General features: G+C 42.5%; 1 protein-coding gene across 1 annotated transcript in view; it reads right to left on the bottom strand.

Moving 5' to 3' along the window:
- spn-E (spindle E) overlaps nt 1–22,660 on the bottom strand; it is a 504,859-nt gene that overhangs the window by 195,143 nt on the left and 287,056 nt on the right. The window contains exon 10 of the mRNA XM_071660992.1: nt 21,332–21,484. Within this exon, the coding sequence (XP_071517093.1) occupies nt 21,332–21,484 (153 nt within the window). The remainder of the gene's footprint in view (nt 1–21,331; nt 21,485–22,660) is intronic.

Below are 22,660 nucleotides of genomic sequence, written 5' to 3'. Positions count from 1 at the left end.
AAACCACTCTTCCCCTTTACCCTTGAGCTTCGTTTCACTCAGAGCCAAAACATCCAGGTTCCTTTCCTCAAACATACTACCTATCTCTCCTTTTTTCACATCTTGGTTACATCCACACACATTTAGGCACCCCACTCTGAGCCTTCGAGGAGGATGAGCACTCCCCGCGTGACTCCATCTTCTGTTTCCCATTTTAGAAAGTTAATACAAGGAGGGGAGGATTTCTGGCCCCCCGCTCCCGTCCCCTCTAGTCGCTTTCTAGGACACGCGAGGAATACGTGGGAAGTATTCTTTCACCCCTATCCCCAGGGATAATATACATATATATATATATACATATACACATACACACACATACACATACATACGCACATATACACACACACACACATACATATATATACATATGAAAAATGTAAGAAACAATTTAGAAAACTGAAACTTCTAGCTTGAAATGAATGAAAAAATGAATGTCATATAATGGTTCAACCTCTGGCTATGGAAAAAGGAAATGTATAATTTATTTACACAAACGTCAATAGCAGTTCTCATCAATTTAACCACTGTATCAATAAGCTTCAACGTCTAAGCTACATTTTTCTCCAATTCCACTATTTTCTTGTCAAAACACCATGTATGAAAACTATCACTCCAGTAACACAACTATAAACATTTACTTCCCCTTTAAAAAAAGTTCTGGGGAAGTCTGTCTCGATACACTGCAGGAAACTCTACCACCTGGCGAGGTTTGTGTTGCAATGGTTCCCGATTCACAAACGTAGTAGCATCACTGGTGGGCCAAGGTAGTTCCGTTTGCGAAGAGGTGCTTTATATGATGTCTTGACACACGATGATCTTAACGAGGTGATGGTAGAGGTCCAGTGGAAGCGTTGTTCAGCGATGGGCAATTTCCTTGCCATGCTGAAGGACACAGTTCCCGTCACAGGCGATTCTCTTCCACCGTCTGAGGACCTCCTCGGATCTCAGTTAAAAGACTCAGATTTGGGGGTCAGTCATCGTGGTCTTCCTCCTCTTCGTCATCCACAAGTCGTCGCACTGACCGCTGCTGTCCCTCCTCCCACTACCGGGCGGCAGAGCTACGTGGCAGTGACGAAGAACTGACGGAGATTCCTCTCCCTGCTGGACTGTGTGGCGGAGCAAGCATGGCGCCAAGGACTTCTTGAATTGATGTTTTAAGGGAAGATTGATTATATTTCACTCAGGTAGATTGGCCAGCAACAACGGAAAAAGCCCATGTCCCGAGAAGAGTATCTGAATGGTCTAACAAGTTTTATACAGTCTTCAGATTATGCGATTAAGAAGTTTGCCGAAGAGATGGGCGGGCATTGGCCCCTTAGTGTCAGGCGTGAGCCATGGTCACCTCATGTGCAGAGTTCTGAGGTTCTTGGGGATGCCTTGGAGTCCCAGAATCTTAATGAATATAGTGATGAGCCACTGTTACCATCAGCTTCTGTACCTTTGCCATCAAGTGCAAACTTCACAATCACTATTGATGCAGAAACACAAAGGGATCTCTTGTTACCATATAAGAGTTCAGAGGGACATTTTCACAAGAATATAAATAAATATATATATATATATTTATATATATTATTTTTTTTTTATTTTGCTTTGTCGCTGTCTCCCGCGTTAGCGAGGTAGCACAAGGAAACAGACGAAAGAATGGCCCAACCCACCCACATACACATGTATATACATACATGTCCACACACACAAATATACATACCTATACATCTCATTGTATACATATATGTACACACACAGACATATACATATATACACATGTACATAATTCATATGTCTGTCTTTATTCATTCCCATAGCCACCTTGCCACACATGAAATAACAACCCCCTCCCACTCATGTATGCGAGGTAGTGTTAGGAAAAGACAACAAAGGCCACATTTGTTCACACTCAGTCTCAAGCTGTCATGTAATAATACATCGAAACCGCAGCTCCCTTTCCACATCCAGGCCCCACAGAATTTTCCATGGTTTACCCCAAACGCTTCACATGCCTTGGTACAATCCATTGAAAGCACGTCGACCCAGGTATACCAGATCGTTCCAATTCACTCTATTCCTTGTACGCCTTTCACCCTCCTGCATGTTCAGGACCCAATCACTCAAAATCTTTTTCACTCCATCTTTCCACCTCCAATTTGGTCTCCCACTTATCCTCGTTCCCTCCACCTCTGACACATACATCCTCTTTGTGAATCATTCCTCATTCATTCTCTCCATGTGACCAAACCATTTCAAAACATCCTCTTTTGCTCTCTCAACCACACTCTTTTTATTACCACACACCTCTCTTTACCCTATTATTACTTACTCGATCAAACCACCTCACACCACATATTGTCCTCAAACATCTCATTTCCAGCATATCCACCCTCCTGCGCACAACTATCTCCATAGCCCATGCCTCGCAACCATACAACATTGTTGGAACCACTATTCCTTCAAACATATCCATTTTTGCTTTCCGAGATGATGTTCTCGACTTCCACACATTCTTCAAGGCTCCCAGATATTTCGCCCCCTCCCCCACCCTATGATTCACTTCCGCTTCCATGGTTCCATCCGCTGCCAAATCCACTCCCAGATATCTAAAACACTTCACGTCCTCCAGTTTTTCTCCATTCAAACTTACCTCCCAATTCACTTGACCCTCAACCCTACTGCACCTAATAACCTTGTTCTTATTCACATTTACTCTCAACTTTCTTCTTTCATACACTTTACCAAACTCAGTCACCAGCTTCTACAGTTTCTCACATGAATCAGCTACCAGCGCTGTATCATCAGCGAACAACAACTGACTCACTTCCCAATCTCTCTCATCCACAACAGATTGCATACTTGCCCCTCTTTCCAAAACTCTTGCATTCACCTCCCTAACAACCCCATCCATAAATAAATCAAACAGCCATTGAGACATCACACACCGTATATCTGCCACTCTATCATCAAACACATTCAACAAACCTTTAAAATACTCACTCCACCTCCTTCTCACATCACCACTACCTGTTATCACCTCCCCATTAGCCCCCTTCACTAATGGTCCCAATTGTTCCCTTGTCTTACGCACTTTATTTACCTCCTTCCAAAACATCTTTTTATTCTCCCTAAAATTTAATGATACTCTCTCATCCCAACCCTCATTTGCCCTCTTTTTGCAACTCTTGCGCCTTTCTCTTGACCTCCTGCCTCTTTCTTTTACATATCTCCCCCTCATTTGCATTATTTCCCTGCAAAAATCGTCCAAATGCCTCTCTCTTCTCTTTCACTAATACCCTTACTTCTTCATCCCACCACTCACTACCCTTTCTAATCTGCCCACCTCCCACGCTTCTCATGCCACAAGCATCTTTTGCGCAAGCCATCACTGCTTCCCTAAATGCATCCCATTCCTCCCCCACTCCCCTTACCTCCTTTGTTCTCACCTTTTTCCATTCTGTACTCAGTCTCTCCTGGTACTTCCTCACATAAGTCTCCTTCCAAAGTTCACTTACTCTCACCACTCTCTTCACCCCAACATTCTCTCTTCTTTTCTGAATACCTCTACAAATCTACACCTTTGCCTCCACAAGATAATGATCAGACATCACTTCCGTTGCACCTCTTAGCACATCAACATCCAAACGTCTCTCTTTCTCGCGCCTATCAATTAACACGTAATCCAATAACGCTCTCTGGCCATCTCTCCTACTTACATACGTATAATTGTGTATATCTCTCTTTTTAAACCAGGTATTCCTAATCACCAGTCCTTTTTCAGCACATAAATCTACAAGCTCATCACCATTTCCATTTACAACACTGAACACCCCATGAAAACCAATTATTCCCTCAACTGCCACATTACTCACCTTTGCATTCAAATCATCCATCACTATAACTGGGTCTCGTGCATCAAAACCACTAACACACTCATTCAGCTGCTCCCAGAAAACTTGCCTCTCATGATCTTTCTTCTCATGCCCAGGTGCATATGCACCAATAATCACCCATCTCTCTCCATCAACTTTCAGTTTTACCCATATCAATCTAGGATTTATTTTCTTACACTCTACCACATACTCCCACCACTCCTGTTTCAGGAGTAGCGCTACTACTTCCCTTGCTCTTGTCCTCTCACTAAACCCTGACTTTACTCCCAAGACATTTCCAAACCACTCCTCCCCTTTACCCTTGAGCTTCGTTTCACTCAAAGCCAAAACATCCAGGTTCCTTTCCTCAAACATGTTACCTATCGCTCCTTTTTTCTCATCTTGGTTACATCCACACACATTTAGACACCCCAGTCCAAGCCTTCGAGGAGGATGAGCACTCCCCACGTGACTCCTTCTGTTTCCCATTTTAGAAAGTTATAATACAGGGAGGGGTGGGTTTCTAGCCCCCTGCTCCCGTCCCCCTTAGTCGCCTTCTACGACACGTGAGGAATGCGTGGGAAGCATTCTTTCTCCCCTATCCCCAGAGATAGTATACTAATGTAAGTTAATTGATAGGCACACAAAAGAGAGACTTTTGGATGTTAATGTGCTGAGAGGTGCAACAGGAGGAATATCTGATCATTATCTTGTTGAGGCGAAGGTGAAGATTTGTAGAGGTTTTCAGAAAAGAAGAGAGAGTGTTAAGGTGAAGAGAGTGGTGAGAGTAAGTGAGCTTGGGAAGGAGACTTGTGTGAGGAAGTACCAGGAGAGACTGAGTGCAGAATGGAAAAAAGTGAGAACAAAGGAGGTAAGGGGAGTGGGGGAGGAATGGGATGTATTCAAGGAAGCAGTGATGGCTTGCGCAAAAGATGCTTGGGGCATGAGAAGCATGGGAGGTGGGCATATTAGAAAGGGTAGTGAGTGGTGGGATGAAGTAGTAAGATTATTAGTGAAAGAGAAGAGAGAGGCATTTGGAAAGTTTTTTGCAAGGAAATAATGCAAATAAGGGGGAGATGTATAAAAGAAAGAAGCAGGAGGTCAAGAGAAAGGTGCAAGAGGTGAAAAACAGGGCAAATGAGAGTTAGGGTGAGAGAGTATAATAAAAATTTTAGGGAGAATAAAAAGATGTTTTGGAAGGAGGTAAATAAAGTGCATTAGACAAGGGAGCAAATGGGAACTTCAGTGTAGGGGGCTAATGGGGAGGTGATAACAAGTAGTGGTGATGTGAGAAGGAGATGGAGTGAGTATTTTGAAGGTTTGTTGAATGCGTTTGATGATAAAGTGGCAGATATAGGGTGTTTTGGTCAAGGTGGTGTGCAAAGTGAGAGGGTTAGGGAAAATGATTTGGTAAACACAGAAGAGGTAGTGAAAGCTATGAGGAAGATGAAAGCCGGCAAGGCAGCGGGTTTGGATGGTATTGCAGTGGAATATATGAAAAAAGGGGGTGACTGTATTGTTGACTGGTTGGTAAGGTTATATGATGTATGTATGATTCATGGTGAGGTGCCTGAGGATTGGCGGAATGCTTGCATAGTGCCATTGTACAAAGGAAAAGGGGACAAAGGTGAGTGCTCAAATTATAGAGGTATACATTTATTGAGTATTCCTGGGAAATTATATGGGAGGGTATTGACTGAGAGGGTGAAGGCATGTACAGAGCATCACACTGGGGAAGAGAAGTGTGGTTTCAAAAGTGGCAGAGGATGTGTGGATCAGGTGTTTGCTTTGAGGAATGTATGTGAGAAATATTTAGAAAAGCAAATGGATTTGTATCTAGTCTTTATGGATCTAGTGAAGGCATATGATAGAGTTGATAGAGATGCTCTGTGGAAGGTATTAAGAATATATGGTGTGGGAGGCAAGTTGTTAAAAGCAGTGAGAAGTTTTTATCGAGGATGTAAGGTATGTGAAGGAAGAGAGGAAAGTGATTGGTTCTCAGTGAATGTAGGTTTGCGGCAGGGGTATGTGATGTCTCCATGGTTGTTTAATTTGTTTATGGATGGGGTTGTTATGGAGGTGAATACAAGAGTTTTGGAAAGAGGGGCAAGTATGCAGTCTGTTGTGGATGAGTGAGCTTGGGAAGTGAGTCAGTTGCTGTTTGCTGATGATACAGCGCTGGTGGCTGATTCATGTGAGGAACTGCAGAAGCTGGTGACTGAGTTTGGTAAAGTGTGTGAAAGAAGAAAGTTGAAAGTAAATTTGAATAAGAGCAAGGTTATTAGGTACAGTAGGGTTGAGGGTCAAATCAATTGGGAAGTAAGTTTGAACAGAAAAACTGGAGGAAGTGAAGTGTTTTAGATATCTGGGAGTGGATTTGGCAACGGATGGAACCATGGAAGCGGAAGTGAATCATAGGGTGGGGGAGGGGGGAAAATTCTGGGAGCGTTGAAGAATGTGTGGAAGTCGAGAACATTATCTCGGAAAGGAAAAATGGGTATGTTTGAAGGAGGCGAGGCGTGGGCTATGGATAGAGATGTGCGGAGGAGGGTGGATGTGCTGGAAATGAGATGTTTGAGGACAACATGTGGTGTGAGGTGGTTTGATCGAGTATGTAATAATAGGGTACGAGAGATAAGTGGTAATAATAAGAGCGTGGTGGACAGAGCAGAAGAGGGTGTTTTGAAATGGTTTGGTCACATGGAGAGAATGAGTGAGGAAAGATTGACCAAGAGGATATATGTGTCAGAGGTGAAGGGAATGAGGAGAAGTGGGAGACCAAATTGGAGGTGGAAAGATGGAGTTAAAAAGATTTTGGGTGATCGGGGCATGAACATGCAGGAGGGGGAAAGGAGTGCAAGGAATAGAGTGAACTGGAATAATGTGGTATACCGGGGTTCACGTGCTGTCAATGGATTGAACCAGGGCATGTGAAGCATCTGGGGTTACCATGGAAAGTTCTGTGGGGCCGGGATGTGGAAAGGGAGCTGTGGTTTCGGTGCATTATTACATGAGAGCTAGAGACTGAGTGTCAACGAATGGGGCCTTTGTTGTCTTTTCCTAATGCTACCTCGCATACATGAGGGGGGAGGGGATTGTTATTTTATGTGTGGCGAGGTGGCGATGGGAATGAATAAGGGCAGACAGTATGAATTATGTACATGTGCATGTATGTATATGTCTGTGTGTGTATATATATGTATACGTTGAGATGTATAGGTATATACATTTGTGTGTGTGGACGTGTATGTGGGTGGGTTGGGCCATTCTTTTGTCTGTTTCCTTGTGCTACCTCCCTAATGCGGGAGACAGCAACAAAGCAAAATAAATAATAATAAATGAATACATAAATAACTAATGTAAGTAAGGGTAAAGGGGAAGAGTGGTTTGGGAATGTCTTGGGAGTAAAGTCAGGGGTTAGGGAGAGGACAAGAGTAAGGGCAGGAGTAGCACTACTTCTGAAACAGGAATGGTGGGAGTATGTGAGAGAGTGAAAGAAAGTAAACTCTAGATTGATATGGGTAAAACTTAAGGTGGATGGAGAGAGATGGGTGATTATTGGTGCATATGCACTGGGAATGAGAAGAAAGATCATAAGAGGCAAGTGTTTTGGCAGCAGCTTAGATGCAATAGAATACATCTTCTCAAACTCATCATCAATAAACTCTGGACTGCAAATACTTAATGCCCTAAGGAACATAGACTGAAATGATGATAATTTAACTCTGTCATGTTGAGATGAGTAATAATGGATATATGAGCATACATTGGTAGGTTTTCTGTATATGCTAAACTTAAACTTGTTTCCTAGCCTATGGATCAGGCAATCGAAAAATGGTAACATACCATTATCTTCATTTTCTACAGTAAATTTGAGGGAAGGTACTTAATTGTTAAATAAGGGGAGAAATATTTGTAAACTTTCATTTGTGGGCCAAAAACAAATAACTTCATCTACATACCTAAACCAAACTGCATTAGAAGGTAAGATATCCTTCAGTAATTTTCTTTCAAAAAATTCAATAGAAAGATTACTTAGTACATGTGAAAGAGGGTTACCTATTGCCATACCAAATTTTTGAGCATAATAATCTTCATTAAATTGAAATACAGTCTTTTATACACAATTTTATCAGTTCAATGAAAACAGACTTTGAAACAGGTAAATGAATATCATCCAACACATCAACCAAATATTCTAAAAGGTCACCAACTGGAACTTTTGTGAAAAGTGAGGAAACATCTAAGTTAACTAGTTTGAAATCAAAATTAAGCTAAACAATATCAATGTTAATTTTGAGACTGGGTTATAGTAATGGGTGAATTGAATGCAAAGGTGATTAATATGGCAGTTGAGGGAATAATTGGTATACATGGGGTGTTAAGTGTTGTAAATGGAAATGATGAAGAGCTTGTAGATTTTTTTTTTTTTTTTTATACTTTGTCGCTGTCTCCCGCGTTTGCGAGGTAGCGCAAGGAAACAGACGAAAGAAATGGCCCAACCCCCCCCCATACACATGTATATACATACGTCCACACACGCAAATATACATACCTACACAGCTTTCCATGGTTTACCCCAGACGCTTCACATGCCTTGATTCAATCCACTGACAGCACGTCAACCCCGGTATACCACATCGATCCAATTCACTCTATTCCTTGCCCTCCTTTCACCCTCCTGCATGTTCAGGCCCCGATCACACAAAATCTTTTTCACTCCATCTTTCCACCTCCAATTTGGTCTCCCTCTTCTCCTCGTTCCCTCCACCTCCGACACATATATCCTCTTGGTCAATCTTTCCTCACTCATTCTCTCCATGTGCCCAAACCACTTCAAAACACCCTCTTCTGCTCTCTCAACCACGCTCTTTTTATTTCCACACATCTCTCTTACCCTTACGTTACTCACTCGATCAAACCACCTCACACCACACATTGTCCTCAAACATCTCATTTCCAGCACATCCATCCTCCTGTGCACAACTCTATCCATAGCCCACGCCTCACAACCATACAACATTGTTGGAACCACTATTCCTTCAAACATACCCATTTTTGCTTTCCGAGATAATGTTCTCGACTTCCACACATTCTTCAAGGCCCCCAGAATTTTCGCCCCCTCCCCCACCCTATGATCCACTTCCGCTTCCATGGTTCCATCCGCTGCCAGATCCACTCCCAGATATCTAAAACACTTCACTTCCTCCAGTTTTTCTCCATTCAAACTCACCTCCCAATTGACTTGACCCTCAACCCTACTGTACCTAATAACCTTGCTCTTATTCACATTTACTCTTAACTTTCTTCTTCCACACACTTTACCAAACTCAGTCACCAGCTTCTGCAGTTTCTCAAATGAATCAGCCACCAGCGCTGTATCATCAGCGAACAGCAACTGACTCACTTCCCAACTTTCTCATCCCCAACAGACTTCATACTTGGCTCTCTTTCCAAAACTCTTGCATTTACCTCCTTAACTACCCCATCCATAAACAAATTAAACTACCATGGAGACATCACACACCCCTGCCGCAAACCTACATTCACTGAGAACCAATCACTTTCCTCTCTTCCTACACGTACACATGCCTTACATCCTCGATAAAAACTTTTCACTGCTTCTAACAACTTTCCTCCCACACCATATATTCTTAATACCTTCCACAGAGCATCTCTATCAACTCTATCATATGCCTTCTCCAGATCCATAAATGCTACATACAAATCCATTTGCTATTCTAAGTATTTCTCATACATTCTTCAAAGCAAACACCTGATCCACACATCCTCTACCACTTCTGAAACCACACTGCTCTTCCCCAATCTGATGCTCTGTACATGCCTTCACCCTCTCAATCAATACCCTCCCATATAATTTACCAGGAATACTCAACAAACTTATACCTCTGTAATTTGAGCACTCACTCTTATCCCCTTTGCCTTTGTACAATGGCACTAGGCACGCATTCCGCCAATCCTCAGGCACCTCACCATGAGTCATACATACATTAAATAACCTTACCAACCAGTCAACAATACAGTCACCCCCTTTTTTAATAAATTCCACTGCAATACCATCCAAACCTGCTGCCTTGCCGGCTTTCATCTTCCGCAAAGCTTTCACTACCTCTTCTCTGTTTACCAAATCATTTTCCCTAACCCTCTCACTTTGCACATCACCTCGACCAAAACACCCTATATCTGCCACTCTATCATCAAACACATTCAACAAACCTTCAAAATACTCACTCCATCTCCTTCTCACATCACCACTACTTGTTATCACCTCCCCATTTGCGCCCTTCACTGAAGTTCCCATTTGCTCCCTTGTCTTACGCACTTTATTTACCTCCTTCCAGAACATCTTTTTATTCTCCCTAAAATTTAATGATACTCTCTCACCCCAACTCTCATTTGCCCTTTTTTTCACCTCTTGCACCTTTCTCTTGACCTCCTGTCTCTTTCTTTTATACATCTCCCACTCAATTTCATTTTTTCCCTGCAAATATTGTCCAAATGCCTCTCTCTTCTCTTTCACTAATACTCTTACTTCTTCATCCCACCACTCACTACCCTTTCTAATCAACCCACCTCCCACTCTTCTCATGCCACAAGCATCTTTTGCGCAATCCATCACTGATTCCCTAAATACATCCCATTCTTCCCCCACTCCCCTTGCTTCCATTGTTCTCACCTTTTTCCATTCTGTACTCAGTCTCTCCTGGTACTTCCTCACACAGGTCTCCTTCACAAGCTCACTTACTCTCAGATTTATATGCTGAAAAAGGACTGGTGATTGGGAATACCTGGTTTAAAAAGAGATATACATAAGTATACATATGTAAGCAGGAGAGATGGCCACAGAGCGTTACTGGATTACATGTTAACTGATAAGCGCATGAGAGAGACCTTTGGATGTTAATGTGCTGAGAGGTGGAACTGGAGGGATGTCTGATCATTATCTTGTGGAGGCGAAGGTGAAAATTTGTAGAGGTTTTCACAATAGAACAGAGAATGTTGGGGTGAAGAGAGTGGTGAGATTAAGTGAGCTTGGGAAGGAGACTTATGTGAGGAAGTACCAGGAGAGACTGAGTACAAAATGGAAAAAGATGAGAACAAAGGACGTGAGGGGAGTCGGGGGAGGAACGGGATGCATTTAGGGAAGCAGTGATGGCTTGTGCAAAAGATGCTTGTGGCAAGAGAAGTGTGAGAGGTGGGCAGATTAGGAAGGGTAGTGAGTGGTAGGATGAAGTAAGATTATTAGTGAAAAAGAAGACAGAGGCATTTGGAAGAGTTTTGCAGGGAAATAATGCAAATGACTGGGAGATGTATAAAAGAAAGAGGCAGGAGGTGAAGAGAAGGGTGCAAGAGGTGAAAAAGAGGGCAAATGAGAGCTGGGGTGAGAGAGTATCATTAAATTTTAGGGAGAATAAAAAGATGTTTTGGAAGGAGGTAAATAAAAAGCGTAAGACAAGGGAACAAATGGGAACATCAGTGAAGGGGGCTAATGGGAAGGTGATAACAAGTAGTGGTGATGTGAGATGATGGAGTGAGTATTTTGAAGGTTTTTTGAATGTGTTTGATGATAAGAGTGGCAGATATAGGGTATTTTGGTTGAGGTGGTGTGCAAAGTAAGAGGGTTAGGGAGAATGATTTGGTAAACAGAGAAGAGGTAGTAAAAGCTTTGAGGAAGATGAAAACCGGCAAGGCAGCGGGTTTGGATGGTATTGCAGTGGTATTATCAAAAAAGGGGGTGACTGTATTGTTGACTGGTTGGTAAGGTTATTTAATGTATGTATGACTCACGGTAAGGTGCCTGAGGATTGGTGGAATGCTTCCATAGTGCCACTGTGCAAAGGCAAAGGGGATAAAAGTAAGTGCTGAAACTACAGAGGTATAAGTTTGTTGAGTATTCCTGGTAAATAATGTGGGAGGGTAATGATTGAGAGGGTGAAGGCATGTAAAGAGAATCAGATTGGGGAAGAGCAGTGCGGTTTCAGAAGTGGTAGAATATGTGGATCAGGTGTTTGCTCTGAAAAATGTATGTGAGAAATACTTAGAATAGCAAATGGATTTGTATGTAGCATTTATGGATCTGGAGAAGGCATATGATAGAGTTGATAGAGATGCTCTGTGGAAGGTATTAAGAATATATGGTGTGGGAGGCAAGTTGTTAAAAGCAGTGAAAAAGTTTTTATCAAGGATGTAAGGGATGTGTACGTGTAGGAAGAGAGGAAAGTGATCGGTTCTCAGTGAATGTAGGTTTGCGGCAGGGGTGCGTGATGTCTCCATGGTTGTTTAATTTGTTTATGGATGGGGTTGTTAGGGAGGTGAATGCAAGAAATTTGGAAAGAGGGGCAAGTATGCAGTCTATTGTGGATGAGAGAGCTTTTGAAGCGAGTCAGTTGTTGTTCGCTGATGATACAGAGCGGGTGGCCGATTGGGTGAGAAACTGCAGAAGCTAGTGATTGAGTTTGGTAAAGTGTGTGAAAGAAGAAAGCTGAGAGTGAATGTGAATAAGAGTAAGGTTATTAGGTACAGTAGGGTTGAGGGACAAGTCAACCAGGAGGTATGTTTGAATGGAGAAAAACTGGAGGACGTGAAGTCTTTTAGATATCTGGGAATGGATTTGGCAGCGGTTGGAACCATGGAAGCGGAAGTGAATCATTGGGTGGGAAAGGGGGCAAAAGTTCTGGTAGCGTTGAAGAATGTGTGGAAGTTGAGAACATTATCTCGGAAAGCAAAAATGGGTATGTTTGAAGGAATAGTGGTTCCAACAATGTTATATGGTTGCGAGGCATGGGCTATAGATAAAGTTGTGCGGAGGAGGGTGGATGTGCTGGAAATGAGATGTTTGAGGACAATATGTGATGTGAGGTGGTTTGATCGAGTAAGTAATAATAGGGTAAGAGAGATGTGTGGTAATAAAAAGAGTGTGGTTGAGAGAGCAGAAGAGGGTGTTTTGAAATGGTTTGGTCACATGGAGAGAATGGGTGAAGAAAGATTGACAAAAAGGATATATGTGTCAGATGTGAAGGGAATGAGGAGAGGTGGGAGACCAAATTGGAGGTGGAAAGATGGAGTGAAAAAGATTTTGAGTGATCAGGGCCTGAACATGCAGGAGGGTGAAAGGCATACATGGAATACAGTGAATTGGAATGATGTGGTATACCGGGGTCGACGTGCTGTCAATGGATTGAACCAGGGCATGTGAAGTGTCTGGGGTAAACCATGGAAAGTTCTGTGGGGCCTGGATGTGGAAAGGGAGCCCTGGTTTCGGTGCATTATTACATGACAGCTAGAGACTGAGTGTGAACGAATGTGGCCTTTGTTGTCTTTCCCTAGCGCTACCTCGCGCACATGAGGGGGAGGGGGTTTTTATTTCATGTGTGGCGGGGTGGCGATGGGAATAAATAAAGGCAGACAGTATGAATTATGTACATGTGTATATATGTATATGTCTGTGTGTGTATAAATATGTATTCATTGAGATGTATAGGTATGTATATTTGCGTGTGTGGACGTGTATGTATATTCATGTGGATGTGGTGGGTTGGGCCATTCTCTCGTCTGTTTCCTTGCGCTACCTTGCTAATGAGGGAGACAGCGACAAAGCAAAATAAAACAAACTCTCATGTAAGTAGGAGAAGTGACCACAGAGTGTCATAGGACTATGTGTTAATTGACAGGCACGTGAAAGAGAGACTTTTGGATGTTAATTTGCTGAGAGGTACAACTGGAGGAATGTCTGTTCATTATCTTGTGGAGGCAAAGGTGAAGATTTGTAGAGGTTTTCAGAAAAGAAGAAAGAACATTGGGGTGAAGAGAGTGGTGAGAGTAAGTGAGCTTGGGAAGGAGACATGTGTGAGGAAGTACCAGGAGAGACTGAGTGCAGAATGGAAAAAGGTGAGAGTAAATGATGTAAGGGGAGTGGGGGAGGAATGGGATGTATTTAGGAAAGCAGTGATGGCTTGCACAAAAGATGTGTGTGGCATGAGAAAGGTGGGAGGTGGGCAGATTAGAAACGGTAGTGAGTGGTAGGATGAAGTAAGTCTTTTAGTGAAAGAGAAGAGAGAGGCATTTGGACAATTTTTGCAGGGAAGCAGTGTGAATGAGCAAGAGATGTATAAAAAAAAAGGGGCAGGAGTTCAAGAGAAAGGTGGAAGAGGTGAAAAAGAGGGCAAATGAGAGTTGGGGTGAGAGAGAATCAATAAATTTTAGGGAGAATAAAAATATGTTTTGGAAGGCGGTAAATAAAGTGCGTAACACAAGAGAACAAATGGGAACATCAGTGAATGGGGCTAATGGGGAGGTAACAAGAAACAGTGGTGAAGTGAGAAGGAGATGGAGTGAGTATTTTGAAGGTTTGTTGAGTGTGTTTCATGACAGTGGCAGATATAGGGTGTTTTGATCAAGGTGGTGTGTCAAGTGAGAGTGTCAGGGAGATTGGTTTGGTAAACAGAGAAGAGGTAGGGAAAGCTTTGCAGAAGATTAAAGCTGGCAAGGCAGTGGGTTTGGATGGTATTGCAGTGGAATTTATTAAAAAAAGGCGGTGACTGTGTTGTTGACTGGTTGGTAAATATATTCAAACCATGTATGGTTCATGGTGAAGTGCCTGAGGATTGACGGAATGCATGCTTAGTGCCACTGTACAAAGGCAAAGCGGATAAAGGTGAGTGTTCAAATCACAGAGGTATAAGTTTGTTGAGTATTCCCGGGAAACTATAAACGAGGGTATTGATTGAGAGGGTAAAGGCATGTACAGAACATCAGATTGGGGAAGAGCAGTGTCGTTTCAGAAGTGGCAGAGGATGTGTGGATCAGGTGTTTGCTTTGAAGTATGTATGCGAGAAATACTTAGAAAAACAGATGGATTTGTATGTAGCATTTATGGATCTGGAGAAGGAATATGATAAGAGTTGATATAGGTGCTCTGTGGAAGGTAGAGTATATGGTGTGGGAGGTACACGACTAGAAGCAGTGAAAAGTTTTTATCAAGGATGTAAGGCATGCATACGAGTAGGAAGAGAGGAAAGTGATTGGTTCTCAGTGAATGTCAGTTTGCAGCAGGGGTGCATGATGTCTGCATGGTTACTTCATATATAGATGGGGTTGTTAGGGAGGTGAAATGCAAGAGTTCTGGAGCGAGGGGCAAGTATGCAGTCTGTTGTGGATGTCAGGGCTGGATAAGTGAGTCAGTTGTTCGCTGATGATACAGTGCTGGTGGCTGTTCCGGGTAAGAAACTGCACAAGTTGGTGACTGAGTTTGGTAAAGTGTGTGAAAGAAGAAAGCTGAGAGTAAATGTGAATATAAGTAGGGTTATTAGGTTCAGTATTGTTGAAGTACAAGTTAATTGGGAGGTATGTTTGAATGGAGAAAAAATGGAGGAAGTGCAGTGTTATAGATATCTGGGAGTAGATTTGGCAGCAGATGGAACCATGGAAACGGATGAGTCACAGGGTGGGGGAGGAGACGAAGGTTCTGGGAGTGTTGAAGAATGTGTGGAAGGTGAGAACATTATCTTGGAAAGCAAAAATGGGTATGTTTGAAGGAATAGTGGTTCCAACAATGTTATATGGTTGCCAGGCATGGGCTATAGATAGGGCTGTGTGGAGGAGGGTGGATGTGTTGTAAATGAGATGTCTGAGGACAATATGTGAAGTGAGGTGGTTTGATTAAGTAATGAAAGGGTAAGAGAGATGTGTGGTAATAAAAAAAAAGTAGTTGAGAGGGCAGAGGACGATATATTGAAATGGTTTGGTCACATGGAGAGAATGAGTGAGGAAAGAATGACAAAGGGGATATGTGTCTGAGGTGGAGGGAACAAGAAGTGGGAGACCAAACTAGAGATGGAAGGATGGAGTGAAAAAAATTTTGAGTGATCATGGCCTGAACATACAGGAGGGTGAAAGGCATGCAATGAATAGAGTGAATTGGAACGATGCAATATACCGGGTTTGACGTGCTGTCAATGGATTGAACTAGGGAATGTGAAGCATCTGTGATAAACCATGGAAAGTTTTGTGGGGTTGGATGTGGAAAGGGAGCTGTGGTTTCGGTTAATTACATGACAGCCAGAGACTGAGTATACATGACTGCGGCCTTTGTTGTCTTTTCCTAGCACTACCTCACGTGTGTGCGGGGGGAGGGGGATGCTGTTTCATGTGTGGTGGCGAATGGGAATGGATGAAGGCAGAAAGTATGAATATGTACATGTCTGTGCATGTATATGTATGCATACGTTGGAATGTATAGGTATGTATATGTGCGTGTGTGGGCGTTTAAGTATATACATGTCTATGTGGGTGGGCTGGGCCATTTTTTCGTCGTTTCCTTGCTCTACCTTGCTAACGTGGGAGACAGCAACTAAATATAATATATAAATAAATATTGCTGGGGAGAGGGGAGAACGAATACTTCCTACGCATTCCCCACATCGTAGAACGCTACTAAAGGGGACAGGAGTGGGGGGCTAGAAACCCTCCCCTCCTTGTATTTTAGCTTTCTAAAAGGGGAAACAGAAAGGGTCATGCGGGGAGTGCTCATCCTCCTCAAAGGCTCAGATTGGGGTCTCTAAATGTGTGTCATGTGGTATACCAGGGTTGACGTGCTGTTAATGGATTGAACCAGGAAATGTGAAGTGTCTGGGGTAAACCATGGAAAGTGTTAACCTCTGTCAGTTGCCTGTTATGAGCAGGCACTAAAAGCTAAGAAGTGGCTCTGGAGTTCACTGGTTATGGAAACTATTGCCATGGCCATTCTTTTGAGGGAGTTCCACTTGGGACAGGCGTAAGAGATAAAGACAGACAGATAGATAGTAATGAAAGGTAAGAGAGATGTATGGTAATAAAAAGTGTGTGGCTGAAACGGCAGAGTGTGTGCTGAAATGGTTCTGACTAATGGAAAGAATGAATGTGGAAAAGTTGACAGATAGGATATATGTGTTAAAAATGGAAGAAACAATAACAAGGAGACCAAATTGGGGATGGAAGGTTGGAGTGAAAAAGATTTTGAGTGCTAGGGGCCTAAAATAGCAGGAGGGTGAAAGGCATGCATGGGATAGAGTGAATTAAAACAATGTGGTATAATGGGGTCGACATGCTGTCAATGGACTAAAGGTCAGTGGGGCCTGGTTTTGGATTGGGAGCTGGGATTTCAGTGCATTGTACATGGCAGGTAAAGAATGGATGTGAGTGGATGAGACTAATGTGGGAAACAGTGATCAAGTAAGAAAAAGAAAAAAAAGTTTATTCCATTCATCCACTACTATCATAGTATAAAACATTTTCTTTGCAAATTTTCTAACAAATTGCCTGCTTAAAGTTCATGCTCTGGTTATTGATTATTCTATCCTTGCATTTTTCAAAGAGCTTTTCATAGATAATGTCATCAAACTGGTTTAATTATTTAACATCATATGTATACGTCTGCATGTGTATCCAAAAGTCAGCTCAGGATCTGTGCAGGGGTCTTGTATGCATGACTGATGATGTCCACTGTAGAAATAATTTTTTTTTCATTTTGCTTTGTCGCTGTCTCCCGCTATCAGCTCAGGATTCGCGCAGGGGTCTTGTATGTATGACTGATCATGTCCACTGTAGATATAATTTTTTTTTTCATTTTGCTTTGTCGCTGTTTCCCGTGTTAGCAAGGTAGCGCAAGGAAACAGACGAAAGAATGGCCCAACCTGCCCACATACACATGTACATACATACACGTCCACACACACAAATATACATACCTATACATCTCAACGTATAAATATATATATATATACACAGACTTTTTTTTTTTCTTTTAAACTATTTGCCATTTCCCACGTTAGCGAGGTAGCGTTAAGAACAGAGGACTGGGCCTTTTTTGGGATATCCTCACCTGGCCCCCGCTGTTCCTTCTTTTGGAAAATTAAAAAAAAAAAACGAGAGGGGAGGATTTCCAGCCCCCCGCTCCCTCCCTTTTAGTCGCCTTCTACGACACGCAGGGAATACGTGGGAAGTATTCTTAATCCCCTATCCCCAGGGATAATATATATATTTATTTTTTTTTGCTTTGTCGCTGTCTCCCGCGTTTGTGAGGTAGTGCAAGGAAACAGACGAAAGAAATGGCCCAACCCACCCCCATACACATGTATATACATACGTCCACACACACAAATATACATACCTACACAGCTTTCTATGGTTTACCCCAGACGCTTCACATGCCCTGATTCAATCCACTGACAGCACGTCAACACCGGTATACCACATCGATCCATTTCACTCTATTCCTTGCCCTCCTTTCACCCTCCTGCATGTTCAGGCCCCGATCACACAAAATCTTTTTCACTCCATCTTTCCACCTCCAATTTGGTCTCCCACTTATCCTGGTTCCCTCCACCTCCGACACATATATCCTCTTGGTCAATCTTTCCTCACTCATTCTCTCCATGTGCCCAAACAATTTCAAAACACCCTCTTCTGCTCTCTCAACCACGCTCTTCTTATTTCCACACATCTCTCTTACCCTTACGTTACTTACTCGATCAAACCACCTCACACCACACATTGTCCTCAAACATCTCATTTCCAGCACATCCATCCTCCTGCGCACAACTCTATCCATAGCCCACGCCTCACAACCATACAACATTGTTGGAACCACTATCCCTTCAAACATACCCATTTTTGCTTTCCGAGATAATGTTCTCGACTTCCACACATTCTTCAAGGCTCCCAGGATTTTCGCCCCCTCCCCCACCCTATGATTCACTTCCGCTTCCATGGTTCCATCCGCTGCCAGATCCACTCCCAGATATCTAAAACACTGCACTTCCTCCAGTTTTTCTCCATTCAAACTTACCTCCCAATTGACTTGACCCTCAACCCTACTGTACCTAATAACCTTGCTCTTATTCACATTTACTCTTAACTTTCTTCTTTCACACACTTTACCAAACTCAGTCACCAGCTTCTGCAGTTTCTCACATGAATCAGCCACCAGCGCTGTATCATCAGCGAACAACAACTGACTCACTTCCCAAGCTCTCTCATCCCCAACAGACTTCATACTTGCCCCTCTTTCCAAAACTCTTGCATTCACCTCCCTAACAACCCCATCCATAAACAAATTAAACAACCATGGAGACATCACACACCCCTGCCGCAAACCTACATTCACTGAGAACCAATCACTTTCCTCTCTTCCTACACGTACACATGTCTTACATCCTCGATAAAAACTTTTCACTGCTTCTAACAACTTGCCTCCCACACCATATATTCTTAATACCTTCCACAGAGCATCTCTATCAACTCTATCATATGCCTTCTCCAGATCCATAAATGCTACATACAAATCCATTTGCTTTTCTAAGTATTTCTCACATACATTCTTCAAAGCAAACACCTGATCCACACATCCTCTACCACTTCTGAAACCACACTGCTCTTCCCCAATCTGATGCTCTGTACATGCCTTCACCCTCTCAAATCAATACCCTCCCATATAATTTACCAGGAATACTCAACAAACTTATACCTCTGTAATTTGAGCACTCACTCTTATCCCCTTTGCCTTTGTACAATGGCACTATGCATGCATTCCGCCAATCCTCAGGCACCTCACCATGAATCATACATACATTAAATAACCTTACCAACCAGTCAATAATACAGTCACCCCCTTTTTCAATAAATTCCACTGCAATACCATCCAAACCTGCTGCCTTGCCGGCTTTCATTTTCTGCAAAGCTTTTACTACCTCTTCTCTGTTTACCAAATCATTTTCCCTAACCATCTCACTTTGCATACCACCTTGACCAAAACACCCTATATCTGCCACTCTATCATCAAACACATTCAACAAACCTTCAAAATACTCACTCCATCTCCTTCTCACATCACCACTACTTGTTATCACCTCCCCATTTGCGCCCTTCACTGAAGTTCCCATTTGCTCCCTTGTCTTACGCACTTTATTTACCTCCTTCCAGAACATCTTTTTATTCTCCCTAAAATTTAATGATACTCTCTCACCCCAACTCTCATTTGCCCTCTTTTTCACCTCTTGCACCTTTCTCTTGACCTCCTGCAAAAATCGTCCAAATGCCTCTGTCTTCTCTTTCACTAATAATCTTACTTCTTCATCCCACCAATCACTACCCTTTCTAATCAACCCACCTCCCACTCTTCTCATGCCACAAGCATCTTTTGCGCAATCCATCAGTGATTCCCTAAATACATCCCATTCCTCCCCCACTCCCCTTACTTCCATTGTTCTCACCTTTTTTCATTCTGTACTCAGTCTCTCCTGGTACTTCCTCACACAAGTCTCCTTCCCAAGCTCACTTACTCTCACCACCCTCTCACCCCAACATTCACTCTTCTTTTCTGAAAACCCATACAAATCTTCACCTTACCCTCCACATAATAATGATCAGACATCCCTCCAGTTGCACCTCTCAGCACATTAACATCCAAAAGTCTCTCTTTCGCGCGCCTGTCAATTAACACGTAATCCAATAACGCTCTCTGGCCATCTCTCCTACTTACATACATATACTTATGTATATCTCGCTTTATAAACCACAGACATATACATATATACACATGTACATAATTCATAGTCTGCCCTTATTCATTCCCATCACCACCCCACCACACGCGAAATAACAACCCCTCCCCTCGCATGTGTGTGAGGTAGTGCTAGGAAAAGACAACAAAGGCCACATTCGTTCACACTCAGTCTCTAGCTGTCATGTATAATGCACTGAAACCACAGCTCCCTTTCCACATCCAGGCCCCAAAAAACTTTCCATGGTTTACCCCAGATGCTTCACATGCCCTTGTTCAATCCATTAACAGCACGTCAACCCCGGTATACCACATCATTCCAATTCACTCTATTCCTTGCATGCCTTTCACCCTCCTGCATGTTCAGGCTCCGATCACTCAAAATCTTTTTCACTCCATCTTTCCATCTCCAATTTGGTCTCCCACTTCTCATTCCTTCCACCTCTGACAAATATATCCTCTTGGTCAATCTTTCCTCACTCATTCTCTCCATGTGACCAAACCATTTCAAAACACCCTCTTCTGCTCTCTCAACCACTCTCTTTTTATTCCACACATCTCTCTTACCCTATCATTACTTACTCGATCAAACCACCTCATACCACACACTGTCCTCAAACATCTCATTTCCAGCACATCCACCCTCCTCCGCACAACTCTTTCTATAGCCCACACCTCACAACCATATAACATTGTTGGAACCACTATTCCTTCAAACATACCCATTTTTGCTTTCCGAGATAATTTTCTTGACCTCCACACATTCTTCAACGCTCCCAGAACTTTCGTCCCATCCCCTATCCTATGATTCACTTCCGCTTTCATGGTTCCATCTCTCTTTAGAAATAATTATGTAACAATTAAACAATCTTACCTGTAGAGATTGAGAACAAGACCCTGTTGAATTCTCTTTACTTGGCGCATTTTTAAAGCTAGATACATTGACGTTGGGCATTCACCAGGAATATCCTGGAAATGTTCCTCCTTATTTGTTGATCCACCCAGTCTTGGGAACTGGATATATGCCCTGAGGAAAGCAAGTTAAAAACTATATCTGAACCCATTACTCCTATAATGGATCATACTCAAGGATGAACAAAACATATAAATGAAAATAGGAAATCTGGTAATCATTTGTCTTATCACATTTTTTTCTATGGGTAACAGACATAAATCATCTCACACTTAAAACTCCATGACCGTTCTAAGATCCTGTCAAAATGCACATTCACTTACAAGCTAAAACTATAAACTGAAAAATATGAAAACCATGAGACAGCAGATACACAAATAACATATCAATTGAGTATCATGAAGAGAAAGTGTAAACCTCTAAAATGAAAATAAATGTATACAATCCATACAATGTTTGCTAAAACATAAATGAAATATTTACTTATCTATTTATATCTATGATGCCTGTTCCCTTCTGGAACTCCCTCAAAGGGGTGGCCACTACAATAGTGTCCATAACTAATAAACTCCAGAGTCACTTTTTAGCCTTTAGTGCTTCACCCTTAGCAGGCCACTGCCACAAGACAAGTCTAGCACAGTGTTTGCAGAGGCTCCTTCCTAATTTTCTTACTGACAACTTCTACCTAATGCTCCTTCCTACTACTTCTATCTATTGCTCCTACCATTCTGCCAAAAGGGGCTAGAACATATTGCTCACTACAGAAAAATCTAGAGTTAAGAAGAATGAGCTGTGTAGGTTAAGTGCTGTTAAGTATCATTTGTGACAAGGAAAGACTGTAATTCTGTAAACAGAATGCCAGCAGTCCACATGTGGGTGAGCCAAAAACAAAAGACAGCTATCTGGATCAGATGATTGCACCTTGAAAACCACTGAAGTGCTGGCTCACTACACAGCTGTCACTAACCTTCCTGATATCCAGGCAGATAGTACTGGTAATATACTACCCTGGTCGATGACTGCCTACCGACTACTACCTGTCAATAAATATAAATTATTTGTTTTTTATCATACCTGATTGTTGTCTCCCATGTCAGCAAGGAAGCACCAGGAAACAGTCAAAGAAAGACCCATCCACTCATTCATTTTATATTATACTTTGTCGCTGTCTCCCGTGTCAGTGAGGTAGCGCAAGGAAACAGATGAAAGAATGGCCCAACCCACCCACATACACATATATATACATACACGTCCACACACGCACATGTACATACCTATACATCTCAACAT

Source organism: Panulirus ornatus, chromosome 73, assembly GCF_036320965.1.
Source record: "Panulirus ornatus isolate Po-2019 chromosome 73, ASM3632096v1, whole genome shotgun sequence".
Classification (NCBI taxonomy): Eukaryota; Metazoa; Arthropoda; class Malacostraca; order Decapoda; family Palinuridae; genus Panulirus; species Panulirus ornatus.
Note: the sequence above shows the minus strand (reverse complement) of the source record. Positions and strands in the feature narration are given on the sequence as shown.